General features: G+C 43.1%; 1 protein-coding gene across 5 annotated transcripts in view; it reads left to right on the top strand.

The window, feature by feature from the left end:
• The window catches only part of LOC135535386 (butyrophilin subfamily 3 member A2-like), a 165,954-nt gene extending 145,082 nt beyond the window's left edge, over positions 1–20,872 (top strand). The window contains exons 7-12 of one of the 5 annotated variants that reach the window (XM_064962062.1): positions 16,505–16,531; positions 16,636–16,665; positions 16,927–16,947; positions 20,273–20,299; positions 20,404–20,433; positions 20,695–20,862. In XM_064962062.1, coding sequence (XP_064818134.1) covers positions 16,505–16,531; positions 16,636–16,665; positions 16,927–16,947; positions 20,273–20,299; positions 20,404–20,433; positions 20,695–20,807 — 248 coding nt within the window. In that variant the 3' untranslated portion in view covers positions 20,808–20,862. Of the gene's footprint in view, positions 1–16,504; positions 16,532–16,635; positions 16,666–16,926; positions 16,948–20,272; positions 20,300–20,403; positions 20,434–20,523; positions 20,565–20,694 lie in introns of those variants that run through there. The other 4 variants (XM_064962064.1, XM_064962060.1, XM_064962063.1 and 1 more) reach the window with 4 other exon arrangements.
• Positions 20,873–21,531: the final 659 nt, after the last annotated feature.

Below are 21,531 nucleotides of genomic sequence, written 5' to 3'. Positions count from 1 at the left end.
AGTCTACTAGGGTGAACCCAACTCTATTACATCAATAGACTGAGATACCAGCCATGTATCCTCCTATAGTTTACTAGGGTGAACCCAACTCTATTACATCAATAGACTGAGATATCAGCCATGTATCCTCATATAGTTTACTAGGGTGAACCCAACTCTATTACATCAATAGACTGAGATATCAGCCATTTATCCTCCTATAGTTTACTAGGGTGAACCCAACTCTATTACATCAATAGACTGAGATATCAGCCATGTATCCTCCTATAGTTTACTAGGGTGAACCCAATAGACTGAGATATCAGCCATGTATCCTCCTATAGTTTACTAGGGTGAACCAGTCAACTCTATTACATCAATAGACTGAGATATCAGCCATGTATCCTCCTATAACTAGGACTGAACCCAATAGACTGAGATACCAGCCATGTATCCTCCTATAGTTTACTAGGTGAACCCAACTCCTATTACATCAATAGACTGAGATATCAGCCATGTATCCTCCTATAGTTTACTAGGGTGAACCCAACTCTATTACATCAATAGACTGAGATACCAGCCATGTATCCTCCTATAGTTTACTAGGTGAACCCAATAGACTGAGATACCAGCCATGTATCCTCCTATAGTTTACTAGGTGAACCCAATAACTGAGATACCAGTCATGTATCCTCCTATAGTTTACTAGGGTGAACCCAATAGACTGAGATACCAGCCATGTATCCTCCTATAGTTTACTAGGGTGAACCCAATAGACTGAGATATCAGCTGATGTATCCTCCTATAGTTTACTAGGGTGAACCCAACTCTATTACATCAATAGACTGAGATACCAGCCATGTATCCTCCTATAGTTTACTAGGTGAACCTCAATAGACTGAGATACCAGCCATGTATCCTCCTATAGTTTACTAGGGTGAACCCAATAGACTGAGATATCAGCCATGTATCCTCCTATAGTTTACATAGGAGTGAACCCAACTCTATTACATCAATAGACTGAGATACCAGCCATGTATCCTCCTATAGTTTACTAGGGTGAACCCAATAGACTGAGATATCAGCCATGTATCCTCCTATAGTTTACTAGGTGAACCCAATAGACTGAGATACCAGCCATGTATCCTCCTATAGTCTACTAGGGTGAACCCAACTCTTACATCAACAGACTTAGATATCAGAGATATATATATATATATAACATGTCTTACCGAGCTTTTCCATAAGTCCAAGTTTCTTCAACTACAGATTACAGATGTCCTTAGCCGATCGCCCATCACCTTCATTCATCGAATGGCTAAGGACATCTGTATTCTGCTGGCATCACGGCACACTCTAATCACAGTCAGAAGACAGTTGATGGTTGAAGATGACGAGCGACCATCTTCAACCTTCAGTGAGTCGAAATGGAATACAATGTAAAAATGAATCAGGAAATACAGGCAACAGGTGATGCATTGAGCCAGGCGGTATTGGCATGTTTCCTACAATATGTACTATAGACTGTTTACTACAGTATGTATGCTATGTTCACTACAGTTCAGCACCTACATAGAGCTGAGTGACTCAGTCATATAGCCTCACCTACATAAAGCTGAGTGACTCAGTCATATAGCCTCAGCACCTGCATAGAGCTGAGTGACTCAGTCATATAGCCTCACCCTACATAAAGCTGAGTGACTCAGTCATATAGCCTCATCACCTACATAAAGCTGAGTGACTCAGTCATATAGCCTCACCTACATAAAGCTGAGTGACTCAGTCATATAGCCTCACCTACATAAAGCTGAGTGACTCAGTCATATAGCCTCACCTACATAAAGCTGAGTGACTCAGTCATATAGCCTCACCTACATAAAGCTGAGTGACTCAGTCATATAGCCTCAGCACCTACATAAAGCTGAGTGACTCAGTCATATAGCCTCACCACCTACATAAAGCTGAGTGACTCAGTCATATAGCCTCATCACCTACATAAAGCTGAGTGACTCAGTCATATAGCCTCAGCACCTACATAAAGCTGAGTGACTCAGTCATATAGCCTCACCTACATAAAGCTGAGTGACTCAGTCATATAGCCTCACCTACATAAAGCTGAGTGACTCAGTCATATAGCCTCACCTACATAAAGCTGAGTGACTCAGTCATATAGCCTCACCTACATAAAGCTGAGTGACTCAGTCATATAGCCTCACCTACATAAAGCTGAGTGACTCAGTCATATAGCCTCACCTACATAAAGCTGAGTGACTCAGTCATATAGCCTCAGCACCTACATAAAGCTGAGTGACTCAGTCATATAGCCTCAGCACCTACATAAAGCTGAGTGACTCAGTCATATAGCCTCAGCACCTACATAAAGCTGAGTGACTCAGTCATATAGCCTCACCACCTACATAAAGCTGAGTGACTCAGTCATATAGCCTCACCACCTACATAAAGCTGAGTGACTCAGTCATATAGCCTCACCTACATAAAGCTGAGTGACTCAGTCATATAGCCTCACCTACATAAAGCTGAGTGACTCAGTCATATAGCCTCACCTACATAAAGCTGAGTGACTCAGTCATATAGCCTCAGCACCTACATAAAGCTGAGTGACTCAGTCATATAGCCTCACCTACATAAAGCTGAGTGACTCAGTCATATAGCCTCATCACCTACATAAAGCTGAGTGACTCAGTCATATAGCCTCACCTACATAAAGCTGAGTGACTCAGTCATATAGCCTCAGCACCTACATAAAGCTGAGTGACTCAGTCATATAGCCTCACCTACATAAAGCTGAGTGACTCAGTCATATAGCCTCACCACCTACATAAAGCTGAGTGACTCAGTCATATAGCCTCACCTACATAAAGCTGAGTGACTCAGTCATATAGCCTCACCTACATAAAGCTGAGTGACTCAGTCATATAGCCTCAGCACCTACATAAAGCTGAGTGACTCAGTCATATAGCCTCACCTACATAAAGCTGAGTGACTCAGTCATATAGCCTCATCACCTACATAAAGCTGAGTGACTCAGTCATATAGCCTCAGCACCTACATAAAGCTGAGTGACTCAGTCATATAGCCTCACCTACATAAAGCTGAGTGACTCAGTCATATAGCCTCAGCACCTACATAAAGCTGAGTGACTCAGTCATATAGCCTCACCTACATAAAGCTGAGTGACTCAGTCATATAGCCTCATCACCTACATAAAGCTGAGTGACTCAGTCATATAGCCTCATCACCTACATAAAGCTGAGTGACTCAGTCATATAGCCTCAGCACCTACATAAAGCTGAGTGACTCAGTCATATAGCCTCACCTACATAAAGCTGAGTGACTCAGTCATATAGCCTCACCTACATAAAGCTGAGTGACTCAGTCATATAGCCTCACCTACATAAAGCTGAGTGACTCAGTCATATAGCCTCATCACCTACATAAAGCTGAGTGACTCAGTCATATAGCCTCACCTACATAAAGCTGAGTGACTCAGTCATATAGCCTCACCTACATAAAGCTGAGTGACTCAGTCATATAGCCTCATCACCTACATAAAGCTGAGTGACTCAGTCATATAGCCTCAGCACCTACATAAAGCTGAGTGACTCAGTCATATAGCCTCATCACCTACATAAAGCTGAGTGACTCAGTCATATAGCCTCATCACCTACATAAAGCTGAGTGACTCAGTCATATAGCCTCAGCACCTACATAAAGCTGAGTGACTCAGTCATATAGCCTCATACATAAAGCTGAGTGACCAGTCATACATAAAGCTGAGTGACTCAGTCATATAGCCTCACCTACATAAAGCTGAGTGACTCAGTCATATAGCCTCACCTACATAAAGCTGAGTGACTCAGTCATATAGCCTCACACCTACATAAAGCTGAGTGACTCAGTCATATAGCCTCACCTACATAAAGCTGAGTGACTCAGTCATATACTCAGTCATTCAATAAATAAATGTTCTGGTTATCCTGACCTGGACACCACCAAGAGCTTTTGTTTTAGTTTTGGTTTATTAGATCAGGATATAACTAGGAATGACCCATATACTGTCCATTAGACTCTATTCATTTATACCAGGTTACCTTCAGACCAGTCCTGTATTAGATCAGGATATAACTAGGAATGACCCATATACTGTCCATTAGACTCTATTCATTTATACCAGGTTACCTTCAGACCAGTCCTGTATTAGATCAGGATATAACTAGGAATGACCCATATACTGTCCATTAGACTCTATTCATTTATACCAGGTTACCTTCAGACCAGTCCTGTATTAGATCAGGATATAACTAGGAATGACCCATATACTGTCCATTAGACTCTATTCATTTATACCAGGTTACCTTCAGACCAGTCCTGTATTAGATCAGGATATAACTAGGAATGACCCATATACTGTCCATTAGACTCTATTCATTTATACCAGGTTACCTTCAGACCAGTCCTGTATTAGATCAGGATATAACTAGGAATGACCCATATACTGTCCATTAGACTCTATTCATTTATACCAGGTTACCTTCAGACCAGTCCTGTATTAGATCAGGATATAACTAGGAATGACCCATATACTGTCCATTAGACTCTATTCATTTATACCAGGTTACCTTAGACCAGTCCTGTATTAGATCAGGATATAACTAGAATGACCCATATACATGCATTCATTTATACCAGGTTACCTTCAGACCAGTCCTGTATTAGATCAGGATATAACTAGGAATGACCCATATACTGTCCATAGAGCTTTCATTTATACCCATATACTGTCAGGTTACCTTCAGACAAAATCAGGATATAACTCCCTGTACTCTCATGACTCTATTCATACACCTATCACCTATAATAGACGCCTGACTCCTACACTGTCACCTAGACTCTATTCACAGACCTCATATTACTATAATACTGATGGGTCACCAAAAGTTACTCATCACAGAGACGCCTGATGGTTTATTACATAATCACTGATGGCCTGACTCACACCTCTCAATCACAGACGCCTGACTCCTACACCTCTCACCTGACGCCTGACTCCTACACCTCTCACCGAGACGCCTCATGGTTTACCTTACCTATCACCGAGACGCCTGATCCTACACCTCACCGACTGACTTACACCTCTCACCTAGACGCCATGACTTACACCTTCACCTAGACGCTGACTCCTCACCTCTCACCGAGACGCCTGACTCCTACACCTCCTCTCACCTCTAGAATCACAGACCTGACTACTACACCTACTCACCGAGACGCTGACTCCTACACCTCTCACCTAGACGCCTGACTCCTACACCTCTCACCTAGACGCCTGACTTACTACACCTGATGGGTCCTCTCACCGAGACGCCTGACTTATTACACCTCTCACCGAGACGCCAACTCCTACACCTCATGGTTTACCGAGACGCCTGACTCCTACACCTCTCACCGAGACGCTCATGACTTTATTACATACCTAGATGGGTCACTCCTAACCTCACCGAGACGCTCATGGTTTATTACATAATACTGATGGGTCAACTGTTAACCTCACCTAGACCTCATGACTTATTACCTATAACCTACCGATGACGTCAACTCCTACACCTCTCACCGAGACGCCTGACTCCTACACCTCTCACCTAGACGCCTGACTCCTACACCTCTCACCTAGACGCCTGACTCCTACACCTCTCACCGAGACGCCTGACTCCTACACCTCCAGCATTCCTCCCAGAAACACCTCTCTGACAGGGTCCGACATAACTCCCAGAAACACCTCTCTGACAGGGCATATCTATTTATTACTATAATACTGATGGGTCAACTGTTAATCACAGACCTCATGGTTTATCACTATAATACTGATGGGTCAACTGTTAATCACAGACCTCATGGTTTATTACTATAATACTGATGGGTCAACTGTTAATCACAGACCTCATGGTTTATTACTATAATACTGATGGGTCAACTGTTAATCACAGACCTCCTGGTTTATTACTATAATACTGATGGGTCAACTGTTAATCACAGACCTCATGGTTTATTACTATAATACTGATGGGTCAACTGTTAATCACAGACCTCATGGTTTATTACTATAATACTGATGGGTCAACTGTTAATCACAGACCTCATGGTTTATTACTATAATACTGATGGGTCAACTGTTAATCACAGACCTCATGGTTTATTACTATAATACTGATGGGTCAACTGTTAATCACAGACCTCATGGTTTATTACTATAATACTGATGGGTCAACTGTTAATCACAGACCTCATGGTTTATTACTATAATACTGATGGGTCAACTGTTAATCACAGACCTCATGGTTTATTACTATAATACTGATGGGTCAACTGTTAATCACAGACCTCATGGTTTATTACTATAATACTGATGGGTCAACTGTTAATCACAGACCTCATGGTTTATTACTATAATACTGATGGGTCAACTGTTAATCACAGACCTCATGGTTTATTACTATAATACTGATGGGTCAACTGTTAATCACAGACCTCATGGTTTATTACTATAATACTGATGGGTCAACTGTTAATCACAGACCTCATGGTTTATTACTATAATACTGATGGGTCAACTGTTAATCACAGACCTCATGGTTTATTACTATAATACTGATGGGTCAACTGTTAATCACAGACCTCATGGTTTATTACTATAATACTGATGGGTCAACTGTTAATCACAGACCTCATGGTTTATTACTATAATACTGATGGGTCAACTGTTAATCACAGACCTCATGGTTTATTACTATAATACTGATGGGTCAACTGTTAATCACAGACCTCATGGTTTATTACTATAATACTGATGGGTCAACTGTTAATCACAGACCTCGTGGTTTATTACTATAATACTGATGGGTCAACTGTTAATCACAGACCTCATGGTTTATTACTATAATACTGATGGGTCAACTGTTAATCACAGACCTCATGGTTTATTACTATAATACTGATGGGTCAACTGTTAATCACAGACCTCATGGTTTATTACTATAATACTGATGGGTCAACTGTTAATCACAGACCTCATGGTTTATTACTATAATACTGATGGGTCAACTGTTAATCACAGACCTCATGGTTTATTACTATAATACTGATGGGTCAACTGTTAATCACAGACCTCATGGTTTATTACTATAATACTGATGGGTCAACTGTTAATCACAGACCTCATGGTTTATTACTATAATACTGATGGGTCAACTGTTAATCACAGACCTCATGGTTTATTACTATAATACTGATGGGTCAACTGTTAATCACAGACCTCATGGTTTATTACTATAATACTGATGGGTCAACTGTTAATCACAGACCTCATGGTTTATTACTATAATACTGATGGGTCAACTGTTAATCACAGACCTCATGGTTTATTACTATAATACTGATGGGTCAACTGTTAATCACAGACCTCATGGTTTATTACTATAATACTGATGGGTCAACTGTTAATCACAGACCTCATGGTTTATTACTATAATACTGATGGGTCAACTGTTAATCACAGACCTCATGGTTTATTACTATAATACTGATGGGTCAACTGTTTTGTCTTGACAGGGCTCTACATCTAACCTGACTAGTAATGTCCTCTTGTTCTACAGTATATAACTCTACATCTAACCTGACTAGTAATGTCCTCTTGTTCTGCAGTATATAACTCTACATCTAACCTGACTAGTAATGTCCTCTTGTTCTACAGTATATAACTCTACATCTGTTTTCTTTCCTCTTCTAGGTGATGCCCTGGTTGTGAACATACACTCCCATTACCTCATTCAGAATGTTACCATGGTGATTCCCATAGCATTTTACTTGATCCGTTCTGAGACGTACTCTAAGATCCATGCTGCCAGGACCAGACAGGACCAGATGAGACTGTTGTACGAGGCTCTAACCTTTGGAGGGGTAAAAATGAAATCAGACTTTTACAGGATTCTACTGGATCTGGAACCTGACCTAATCTCATCGACCTCAGGTAAGAACCTCATCTAACCTCTGGTTACATATCACTGGAATATAAACCTTATCTAGTCTATCACCTGGGTAAGAACCTCTCTACCTCTGGTTACATATCACTGGAATATAAACCTTATCTAGTCTATCACCTGGGTAAGAATGTCCTCTTAATCTACAGACTCTGGTTACATATCACTGGAATATAAACCTTATCTAGTCTATCACCTGGGTAAGAACTGTTTTTACTCTGATGGGTCTACCTCTGGTTACATATCACTGGAATATAAACCTAATCTAGTCTATCACCTGGGTAAGAACCTCTCTACCTCTGGTTACATATCACTGGAATATAAACCTTATCTAGTCTATGACCTGGGTAAGAACCTCTCTACCTCTGGTTACATATCACTGGAATATAAACCTTATCTAGTCTATCACCTGGGTAAGAACCTCTCTACCTCTGGTTACATATCACTGGAATATAAACCTTATCTAGTCTATCACCTGGGTAAGAACCTCTCTACCTCTGGTTACATATCACTGGAATATAAACCTTATCTAGTCTATCACCTGGGTAAGAACCTCTCTACCTCTGGTTACATATCACTGGAATATAAACCTTATCTAGTCTATCACCTGGGTAAGAACCTCTCTACCTCTGGTTACATATCACTGGAATATAAACCTTATCTAGTCTATCACCTGGGTAAGAACCTCTCTACCTCTGGTTACATATCACTGGAATATAAACCTTATCTAGTCTATCACCTGGGTAAGAACCTCTCTACCTCTGGTTACATATCACTGGAATATAAACCTTATCTAGTCTATCACCTGGGTAAGAACCTCTCTACCTCTGGTTACATATCACTGGAATATAAACCTTATCTAGTCTATCACCTGGGTAAGAACCTCTCTACCTCTGGTTACATATCACTGGAATATAAACCTTATCTAGTCTATCACCTGGGTAAGAACCTCTCTACCTCTGGTAGAGAGATACCAGCCATGTATCCTCCTATAGTTTACTAGGGTGAACCCAATAGACTGAGATATCAGCCATGTATCCTCCTATAGTTTACTAGGGTGAACCCAATAGACTGAGATACCAGCCATGTATCCTCCTATATTTTACTAGGGTGAACCCAATAGACTGAGATACCAGCCATGTATCCTCCTATAGTTTACTAGGGTGAACCCAACTCTATTACATCAATAGACTGAGATACCAGCCATGTATCCTCCTATAGTTTACTAGGGTGAACCCAATAGACTGAGATACCAGCCATGTATCCTCCTATAGTTTACTAGGGTGAACCCAATAGACTGAGATATCAGCCATGTATCCTCCTATAGTTTACTAGGGTGAACCCAACTCTATTACATCAATAGACTGAGATACCAGCCATGTATCCTCCTATAGTTTACTAGGGTGAACCCAATAGACTGAGATACCAGCCATGTGTCCTCCTATAGTTTACTAGGGTGAACCCAACTCTATTACATCAATAGACTGAGATACCAGCCATGTATCCTCCTATAGTCTACTAGGGTGAACCCAATAGACTGAGATACCAGCCATGTACCCTCCTATAGTTTACTAGGGTGAACCCAATAGACTGAGATACCAGCCATGTATCCTCCTATAGTTTACTAGGGTGAACCCAATAGACTGAGATATCAGCCATGTATCCTCCTATAGTTTACTAGGGTGAACCCAATAGACTGAGATACCAGCCATGTATCCTCCTATAGTTTACTAGGGTGAACCCAATAGACTGAGATACCAGCCATGTATCCTCCTATAGTTTACTAGGGTGAACCCAATAGACTGAGATACCAGCCATGTATCCTCCTATAGTTTACTAGGGTGAACCCAACTCTATTACATCAATAGACTGAGATACCAGCCATGTATCCTCCTATAGTTTACTAGGGTGAACCCAACTCTATTACATCAATAGACTGAGATACCAGCCATGTATCCTCCTATAGTTTACTAGGGTGAACCCAATAGACTGAGATACCAGCCATGTATCCTCCTATAGTTTACTAGGGTGAACCCAATAGACTGAGATACCAGCCATGTATCCTCCTATAGTTTACTAGGGTGAACCCAATAGACTGAGATACCAGCCATGTATCCTCCTATAGTTTACTAGGGTGAACCCAACTCTATTACATCAATAGACTGAGATACCAGCCATGTATCCTCCTATAGTTTACTAGGGTGAACCCAACTCTATTACATCAATAGACTGAGATACCAGCCATGTATCCTCCTATAGTTTACTAGGGTGAACCCAATGATTACTGAGATATCAGCCATGTATCCTCCTATAGTTTACTAGGGTGAACCCAATAGACTGAGATACCAGCCATGTATCCTCCTATAGTTTACTAGGGTGAACCCAATAGACTGAGATATCAGCCATGTATCCTCCTATAGTTTACTAGGGTGAACCCAATAGACTGAGATACCAGCCATGTATCCTCCTATAGTTTACTAGGGTGAACCCAACTCTATTACATCAATAGACTGAGATACCTGCCATGTATCCTCCTATAGTTTACTAGGGTGAACCCAATAGACTGAGATATCAGCCATGTATCCTCCTATAGTTTACTAGGGTGAACCCAATAGACTGAGATATCAGCCATGTATCCTCCTATAGTTTACTAGGGTGAACCCAACTCTATTACATCAATAGACTGAGATACCAGCCATGTATACTCCTATAGTTTACTAGGGTGAACCCAATAGACTGAGATACCAGCCATGTATCCTCCTATAGTTTACTAGGGTGAACCCAATAGACTGAGATATCAGCCATGTATCCTCCTATAGTTTACTAGGGTGAACCCAATAGACTGAGATATCAGCCATGTATCCTCCTATAGTTTACTAGGGTGAACCCAACTCTATTACATCAATAGACTGAGATATCAGCCATGTATCCTCCTATAGTTTACTAGGGTGAACCCAATAGACTGAGATACCAGCCATGTATCCTCCTATAGTTTACTAGGGTGAACCCAACTCTATTACATCAATAGACTGAGATATCAGCCATGTATCCTCCTATAGTTTACTAGGGTGAACCCAATAGACTGAGATACCAGCCATGTATCCTTCCCTGCATCACTACCTCAGACCACCACTAGGGGGAGTTAGAGCACTGATTATGCTTTTGTGTCGAACTGTGTCCATCTAAACCAAATAGAAACTGTTAATTGTGCAGTATTACTTCACTATTACTAGTTATTATTATTATTAGTAGTAGTAGCACAGAGAAGCACTTTAAGTGGAATTGCACTAATAATGGAGCTGACTGGGGAAACGTTCCCTCTGTTCTTAGTGCCAGTCTGCCTGTTCAAACTAAACCAATGTAACTAATAATGGAGCTGACTGGGGCAACGTTCCCTCTGTTCTTAGTGCCAGTCTGCCTGTTCAAACTAGACCAATGTAACTAATAATGGAGCTGACTGGGGGAAACGTTCCCTCTGTTCTTAGTGCCAGTCTGCCTGTTCAAACTAAACCAATGTAACTAATAATGGAGCTGACTGGGGAAACGTTCCCTCTGTTCTTAGTGCCAGTCTGCCTGTTCAAACTAAACCAATGTAACTAATAATGGAGCTGACTGGGGAAACGTTCCCTCTGTTCTTAGTGCCAGTCTGCCTGTTCAAACTAAACCAATGTAACTAATAATGGAGCTGACTGGGGAAACGTTCCCTCTGTTCTTAGTGCCAGACTGCCTGTTCAAACTAAACCAATGTAACTAATAATGGAGCTGACTGGGGAAACGTTCCCTCTGTTCTTAGTGCCAGTCTGCCTGTTCAAACTAAACCAATGTGACTAATAATGGAGCTGACTGGGGAAACGTTCCCTCTGTTCTTAGTGCCAGACTGCCTGTTCAAACTAAATTAATGTAACTAATAATGGAGCTGACTGGGGAAACGTTCCCTCTGTTCTTAGTGCCAGACTGCCTGTTCAAACTAAACCAATGTAACTACTAATGGAGCTGACTGGGGAAACGTTCCCTCTGTTCTTAGTGCCAGTCTGCCTGTTCAAACTAAACCAATGTAACTAATAATGGAGCTGACTGGGGAAACGTTCCCTCTGTTCTTAGTGCCAGTCTGCCTGTTCAAACTAAACCAATGTAACTAATAATGGAGCTGACTGGGGAAACGTTCCCTCTGTTCTTAGTGCCAGTCTGCCTGTTCAAACTAAACCAATGTAACTAATAATGGAGCTGACTGGGGAAACGTTCCCTCTGTTCTTAGTGCCAGTCTGCCTGTTCAAACTAAACCAATGTAACTAATAATGGAGCTGACTGGGGAAACGTTCCCTCTGTTCTTAGTGCCAGTCTGCCTGTTCAAACTAAACCAATGTAACTAATAATGTAACTAGTAATGGAGCTGACTGGGGAAACGTTCCCTCTGTTCTTAGTGCCAGACTGCCTGTTCAAACTAAACCAATGTAACTAATAATGTAACTAGTAATGGAGCTGACTGGGGAAACGTTCCCTCTGTTCTTAGTGCCAGTCTGCCTGTTCAAACTAAACCAATGTAACTAATAATGTAACTAGTAATGGAGCTGACTGGGGCAACGTTCCCTCTGTTCTTAGTGCCAGTCTGCCTGTTCAAACTAAACCAATGTAACTAATAATGGAGCTGACTGGTGAAACGTTCCCTCTGTTCTTAGTGCCAGTCTGCCTGTTCAAACTAAATTAATGTAACTAATAATGGAGCTGACTAGGGAAACGTTCCCTCTGTTCTTAGTGCCAGTCTGCCTGTTCAAACTAAACCAATGTAACTAATAATGTAACTAGTAATGGAGCTGACTGGAGAAACGTTCCCTCTGTTCTTAGTGCCAGTCTGCCTGTTCAAACTAAACCAATGTAACTAATAATGGAGCTGACTGGAGAAACGTTCCCTCTGTTCTTAGTGCCAGTCTGCCTGTTCAAACTAAACCAATGTAACTAATAATGGAGCTGACTGGAGAAACGTTCCCTCTGTTCTTAGTGCCAGTCTGCCTGTTCAAACTAAACCAATGTAACTAATATGGAGGGATGACCAGTCCTCTACTGGCTGTACTGGGTAGACCAGAGGAACCAGGCTCTGAGGGGTGACCAGTCCTCTACTGGCTGTACTGGGTAGAGAGGAACCAGGCTCTGAGGGGTGACCAGTCCTCTACTGGCTGTACTGGGTAGAGAGGAACCAGGCTCTGAGGGGTGACCAGTCCTCTACTGGCTGTACTGGGTAGAGAGGAACCAGGCTCTGAGGGGTGACCAGTCCTCTACTGGCTGTACTGGGTAGAGAGGAACCAGGCTCTGAGGGGTGACCAGTCCTCTACTGGCTGTACTGGGTAGACCAGAGCAACCAGGCTCTGAGGGGTGACCAGTCCTCTACTGGCTGTACTGGGTAGACCAGAGGAACCAGGCTCTGAGGGGTGACCAGTCCTCTACTGGCTGTACTGGGTAGAGAGGAACCAGGCTCTGAGGGTGACCAGTCCTCTACTGGCTGTACTGGGTAGACCAGAGGAACCAGGCTCTGAGGGGTTTACCAGTCCTCTACTGGCTGTACTGGGTAGAGAGGGACCAGGCTCTGAGGGGTGACCAGTCCTCTACTGGCTGTACTGGGTAGAGAGGAACCAGGCTCTGAGGGTTGACCAGTCCTCTACTGGCTGTAATGGGTAGAGAGGAACCAGGCTCTGAGGGGTTTACCAGTCCTCTACTGGCTGTACTGGGTAGACCAGAGGAACCAGGCTCTGAGGGTTTACCAGTCCTCTTCTGGCTGTACTGGGTAGAGAGGGACCAGGCTCTGAGGGGTGACCAGTCCTCTACTGGCTGTACTGGGTAGAGAGGAACCAGGCTCTGAGGGGTGACCAGTCCTCTACTGGCTGTACTGGGTAGAGAGGATCCAGGCTCTGAGGGGTGACCAGTCCTCTACTGGCTGTACTGGGTAGAGAGGAACCAGGCTCTGAGGGTGACCAGTCCTCTACTGGCTGTACTGGGTAGAGAGGAACCAGGCTCTGAGGGGTGACCAGTCCTCTACTGGCTGTACTGGGTAGAGAGGAACCAGGCTCTGAGGGGTGACCAGTCCTCTACTGGCTGTACTGGGTAGAGAGGAGCCGGGCTCTGAGGGGTGACCAGTCCTCTACTGGCTGTACTGGGTAGACCAGAGGAACCAGGCTCTGAGGGGTGACCAGTCCTCTACTGGCTGTACTGGGTGGAGAGGAACCAGGCTCTGAGGGGTGACCAGTCCTCTACTGGCTGTACTGGGTAGACCAGAGGAACCAGGCTCTGAGGGTGACCAGTCCTCTACTGGCTGTACTGGGGAGAGAGGAACCAGGCTCTGAGGGGTGACCAGTCCTCTACTGGCTGTACTGGGTAGAGAGGGACCAGGCTCTGAGGGGTGACCAGTCCTCTACTGGCTGTACTGGGTAGAGAGGACCAGGCTCTGAGGGGTGACCAGTCCTCTACTGGCTGTACTGGGTAGACCAGAGGAACCAGGCTCTGAGGGGTGACCAGTCCTCTACTGGCTGTACTGGGGAGAGAGGAACCAGGCTCTGAGGGTGACCAGTCCTCTACTGGCTGTACTGGGTAGAGAGGAACCAGGTTCTGAGGGGTGACCAGTCCTCTACTGGCTGTACTGGGTAGACCAGAGGAACCAGGCTCTGAGGGTGACCAGTCCTCTACTGGCTGTACTGGGTAGACCAGAGGAACCAGGCTCTGAGGGGTGACCAGTCCTCTACTGGCTGTACTGGGTAGAGAGGAACCAGGCTCTGAGGGGTGACCAGTCCTCTACTGGCTGTACTGGGTAGAGAGGAACCAGGCTCTGAGGGGTGACCAGTCCTCTACTGGCTGTACTGGGTAGAGAGGAACCAGGCTCTGAGGGGTGACCAGTCCTCTACTGGCTGTACTGGGTAGAGAGGAACCAGGCTCTGAGGGGTGACCAGTCCTCTACTGGCTGTACTGGGTAGACCAGAGCAACCAGGCTCTGAGGGGTGACCAGTCCTCTACTGGCTGTACTGGGTAGACCAGAGGAACCAGGCTCTGAGGGGTGACCAGTCCTCTACTGGCTGTACTGGGTAGAGAGGAACCAGGCTCTGAGGGGTGACCAGTCCTCTACTGGCTGTACTGGGTAGACCAGAGGAACCAGGCTCTGAGGGGTTTACCAGTCCTCTACTGGCTGTACTGGGTAGAGAGGGACCAGGCTCTGAGGGGTGACCAGTCCTCTACTGGCTGTACTGGGTAGAGAGGAACCAGGCTCTGAGGGTTGACCAGTCCTCTACTGGCTGTAATGGGTAGAGAGGAACCAGGCTCTGAGGGGTTTACCAGTCCTCTACTGGCTGTACTGGGTAGACCAGAGGAACCAGGCTCTGAGGGGTTTACCAGTCCTCTTCTGGCTGTACTGGGTAGAGAGGGACCAGGCTCTGAGGGGTGACCAGTCCTCTACTGGCTGTACTGGGTAGAGAGGAACCAGGCTCTGAGGGGTGACCAGTCCTCTACTGGCTGTACTGGGTAGAGAGGATCCAGGCTCTGAGGGGTGACCAGTCCTCTACTGGCTGTACTGGGTAGAGAGGAACCAGGCTCTGAGGGGTGACCAGTCCTCTACTGGCTGTACTGGGTAGAGAGGAACCAGGCTCTGAGGGGTGACCAGTCCTCTACTGGCTGTACTGGGTAGAGAGGAACCAGGCTCTGAGGGGTGACCAGTCCTCTACTGGCTGTACTGGGTAGAGAGGAGCCGGGCTCTGAGGGGTGACCAGTCCTCTACTGGCTGTACTGGGTAGACCAGAGGAACCAGGCTCTGAGGGGTGACCAGTCCTCTACTGGCTGTACTGGGTGGAGAGGAACCAGGCTCTGAGGGGTGACCAGTCCTCTACTGGCTGTACTGGGTAGACCAGAGGAACCAGGCTCTGAGGGGTGACCAGTCCTCTACTGGCTGTACTGGGGAGAGAGGAACCAGGCTCTGAGGGGTGACCAGTCCTCTACTGGCTGTACTGGGTAGAGAGGGACCAGGCTCTGAGGGGTGACCAGTCCTCTACTGGCTGTACTGGGTAGAGAGGGACCAGGCTCTGAGGGGTGACCAGTCCTCTACTGGCTGTACTGGGTAGACCAGAGGAACCAGGCTCTGAGGGGTGACCAGTCCTCTACTGGCTGTACTGGGGAGAGAGGAACCAGGCTCTGAGGGGTGACCAGTCCTCTACTGGCTGTACTGGGTAGAGAGGAACCAGGTTCTGAGGGGTGACCAGTCCTCTACTGGCTGTACTGGGTAGACCAGAGGAACCAGGCTCTGAGGGGTGACCAGTCCTCTACTGGCTGTACTGGGTAGACCAGAGGAACCAGGCTCTGAGGGGTGACCAGTCCTCTACTGGCTGTACTGGGTAGAGAGGAACCAGGCTCTAAGGAGGGACCAGCAGGGTTTGATAATAACATGATGGTTTTAGGTGTCAACATGTCTAATAACTGATTATCTGTTTTTTTACCAACATCCACAGATTCAAATGAGGAAGAATGTTACCTTTGTAAGTAGTGTGTTTGTGTCTGTCTATGTACCTGTCTGTCTGTCTGTCTGTCTGTCTGTCTGTCTGTTTTGGTGGCAAGATGATTAAATATATTTCTCCCCTAGATGATCTTCAAAACCTGACAAGACAGCCGGGTAAGTGTTGTCTCTGTGTTTACTATATTCATGTAGTCTGTCTTCATGTTCTAGTACCCATAATGCATCATTTTTATCTACTGTCTCCAGAGGAGGTCAGAATAGAGAGGATGTAGTCTGTCTTCATGTTCTAGTACCCATAATGCATCATGTTTTATCTACTGTCTCCAGAGGAGGTCAGAATAGTGAGGATGTAGTCTGTCTTCATGTTCTAGTACCCATAATACATCATGTTTTATCTTCTCTTTCTTCTGTTTACAGAGGAGGTCAGAAAAGAAAACGGTAAGTTGTGCTTCCACAACTGCATGTATTTCATTGATTTAAGTGAAAACATTTTCCTTAAAAATATTTGCACTATATATTACACAGGGTAACTACACTATATATTACACTGGTTAACTACACTATATATTACACTGGTTAACTACACTATATTAACTACACTATATATTACACTGGTTAACTACACTATATTAACTACACTATATATTGCACTGGTTAACTACACTATATATTACACTGGTTAACTACACTATATATTACACTGATTAACTACACTATATATTACACTGGTTAACTACACTATATATTACACTGGTTAACTACACTATATATTACACTGGTTAACTACACTATATATTACACTGACTAACTACACTATATATTACACTGACTAACTACACTATATATTACACCGGTTAACTACACTATATATTACACCGGTTAACTACACTATATATTGCACTGGTTAACTACACTATATATTACACTGGTTAACTATACTATATATTACACTGATTAACTACACTATATATTAACTACACTATATATTACACTGGTTAACTACACTATATATTACACTGATTAACTACACTATACATTACACTGATTAACTACACTATACATTACACTGATTACCTACACTATATATTACACTGACTAACTACACTATATATTACACTGATTAACTACACTATATATTACACTGATTAACTACACTATATATTACACTATATATTACACTGATTAACTACACTATAAATTACACTGATTAACTACACTATATATTACACTGACTAACTACACTATATATTACACCGACTAACTACACTATATATTACACCGGTTAACTACACTATATATTGCACTGGTTAACTACACTATATATTACACTGGTTAACTATACTATATATTACACTGATTAACTACACTATATATTAACTACACTATATATTACACTGGTTAACTACACTATATATTACACTGATTAACTACACTATACATTACACTGATTAACTACACTATACATTACACTGATTACCTACACTATATATTACACTGACTAACTACACTATATATTACACTGATTAACTACACTATATATTACACTGATTAACTACACTATATATTACACTATATATTACACTATATATTACACTGATTAACTACACTATATATTAACTACACTATATATTACACTGGTTAACTACACTATATATTACACTGATTAACTACACTATACATTACACTGATTAACTACACTATACATTACACTGATTACCTACACTATATATTACACTGACTAACTACACTATATATTACACTGATTAACTACACTATATATTACACTGATTAACTACACTATATATTACACTATATATTACACTATATATTACACTGATTAACTACACTATAAATTACACTGATTAACTACACTATAAATTACACTGATTAACTACACTATAAATTACACTGGTTAACTACACTATATATTACACTGATTATATTTCAGCCACACCCGTTGCTGACAGGTGTATAAAATCAAGCACACAGCCATGCAATCTCCATAGACAAACATTGTCAGTAGAATGGCCTTACTGAAGAGCTCAGTGACTTTCAACGTTGCACTGTCTTAGGATGCCACCTTTCCAACAAGTCAGTTCATCAAGTTTCTGCCCTGCTGGAGCTGCCCGGTCAACTGTAAGTGCTGTTATTGTGGAGTGGAAACATCTAGGAGCAAAAATGCGTCAGCCGTTTAGTGGTAGGCCACAGAATCTCACAGAATGGGACCGCCAAGTGTTGAAGGGTGTAAAAATCACCTGTCCTCAGTTGCAACACTCACTACAGAGTTCCAAACTGCCTCTGGAAGGAACGTCAACACAATAACTGTTTGTCTGAAGCTTCATGAAATGGGTTTCCGTGGCCGAGCAGCCGCACACAAGCCTAAGACCACCATGCTCAATGCCAAGAGTCGGGTGGAGTGGTGTAAAGCTCACCGCCATTGGACTCTGGACTAGTGGAAATACGTTCTCAGGAATGATGAATCACGCTTCACCATCTGGCAGTCTGACAGATTAATCTGGGTTTGGCGAATTCCAGGAGAACGCTACCTTCCCAATGCATAGTGCCAACTGTAAAGTTTGGTGGAGGATAAATAATGATCTGGGGCTGTTTCATGTTTTGGGCCCCTTAGTTCCAGTGAAGGGAAATATTTGTGGCAACAGTTTGGGAGAGACCCTTTCCTGTTTCTGCATGACAATGCCACTATGCACAAAGTGAGGTCCATACAGAAATGGTTTGTCAAGATTGGTATGGAAGAACTTGACTGGCCTGCACAGAGCCCTGACCTCAACCCCATCAAACACCTTTGAGATGAATTGGAACACCGACTGCGAGCCAGGCCTAATCGCCCGGCATCAATTGATCAATCAAATGTATTTATAAAGCCCTTCTTACATCAGCTGATATCTCAAAGTGCTGTACAGAAACCCAGCCTAAAACCCCAAACAGCAAGCAATGCAGGTGGAGAAGCACGTTGGCTAGGAAAAACTCCCTAGAAAGGCAGAAACCGAGGAAGAGAGAGACCAGTCCTCTACTGGCTGTCCTGAGTAGAGAGGAACCAGGCTCTGAGGGTTGACCAGTTCTCTTCTGGCTGTACTGGGTAGACCAGAGGAACCAGGCTCTGAGGGGTGACCAGTCCTCTACTGGCTGTACTGGGGAGAGAGGAACCAGGCTCTGAGGGGTGACCAGTCCTCTACTGGCTGTACTGGGTAGACCAGAGGAACCAGGCTCTGAGGGGTGACCAGTCCTCTACTGGCTGTACTGGGTAGAGAGGAACCAGGCTCTGAGGGTTGACCAGTCCTCTTCTGGCTGTACTGGGTAGACCAGAGGAACCAGGCTCTGAGGGGTGACCAGTTCTCTACTGGCTGTACTGGGTAGACCAGAGGAACCAGGCTCTGAGGGTGACCAGTCCTCTACTGGCTGTACTGGGTAGACCAGAGGAACCAGTCTCTGAGGGGTGACCAGTCCTCTACTGGCTGTACTGGGTAGACCAGAGGAACCAGGCTCTGAGGGGTGACCAGTCCTCTACTGGCTGTACTGGGTAGACCAGAGGAACCAGGCTCTGAGGGGTGACCAGTCCTCTACTGGCTGTACTGGGTAGACCAGAGGAACCAGGCTCTGAGGGTGACCAGTCCTCTACTGGCTGTACTGGGTAGAGAGGAACCAGGCTCTAAGGAGGGACCAGCAGGGTTTGATAATAACATGATGGTTTTAGGTGTCAACATGTCTAATAACTGATTATCTGTTTTTTTACCAACATCCACAGATTCAAATGAGGAAGAATGTTACCTTTGTAAGTAGTGTGTTTGTGTCTGTCTATGTATCTGTCTGTCTGTCTGTCTGTCTGTCTGTCTGTCTGTTTTGGTGGCAAGATGATTAAATATATTTCTCCCCTAGATGATCTTCAAAACCTGACTGGACAGCTGGGTAAGTGTTGTCTCTGTGTTTACTATATTCATGTAGTCTGTCTTCATGTTCTAGTACCCATAATGCATCATTTTTATCTACTGTCTCCAGAGGAGGTCAGAATAGAGAGGATGTAGTCTGTCTTCATGTTCTAGTACCCATAATGCATCATGTTTTATCTACTGTCTCCAGAGGAGGTCAGAATAGTGAGGATGTAGTCTGTCTTCATGTTCTAGTACCCATAATACATCATGTTTTATCTTCTCTTTCTTCTGTTTACAGAGGAGGTCAGAAAAGAAAACGGTAAGTTGTGCTTCCACAACTGCATGTATTTCATTGATTTAAGTGAAAACATTTTCCTTAAAAATATTTGCACTATATATTACACAGGGTAACTACACTATATATTACACTGGTTAACTACACTATATATTACACTGGTTAACTACACTATATTAACTACACTATATATTACACTGGTTAACTACACTATATTAACTACACTATATATTGCACTGGTTAACTACACTATATATTACACTGGTTAACTACACTATATATTACACTGATTAACTACACTATATATTACACTGGTTAACTACACTATATATTACACTGGTTAACTACACTATATATTACACTGGTTAACTACACTATATATTACACTGACTAACTACACTATATATTACACTGACTAACTACACTATATATTACACCGGTTAACTACACTATATATTACACCGGTTAACTACACTATATATTGCACTGGTTAACTACACTATATATTACACTGGTTAACTATACTATATATTACACTGATTAACTACACTATATATTAACTACACTATATATTACACTGGTTAACTACACTATATATTACACTGATTAACTACACTATACATTACACTGATTAACTACACTATACATTACACTGATTACCTACACTATATATTACACTGACTAACTACACTATATATTACACTGATTAACTACACTATATATTACACTGATTAACTACACTATATATTACACTATATATTACACTATATATTACACTGATTAACTACACTATAAATTACACTGATTAACTACACTATATATTACACTGACTAACTACAC

This window comes from Oncorhynchus masou, unplaced genomic scaffold (genome assembly GCF_036934945.1).
Source record: "Oncorhynchus masou masou isolate Uvic2021 unplaced genomic scaffold, UVic_Omas_1.1 unplaced_scaffold_487, whole genome shotgun sequence".
Lineage (NCBI taxonomy): Eukaryota > Metazoa > Chordata > Actinopteri > Salmoniformes > Salmonidae > Oncorhynchus > Oncorhynchus masou.
This window is presented reverse-complemented; position numbering and strand designations above follow the sequence as displayed.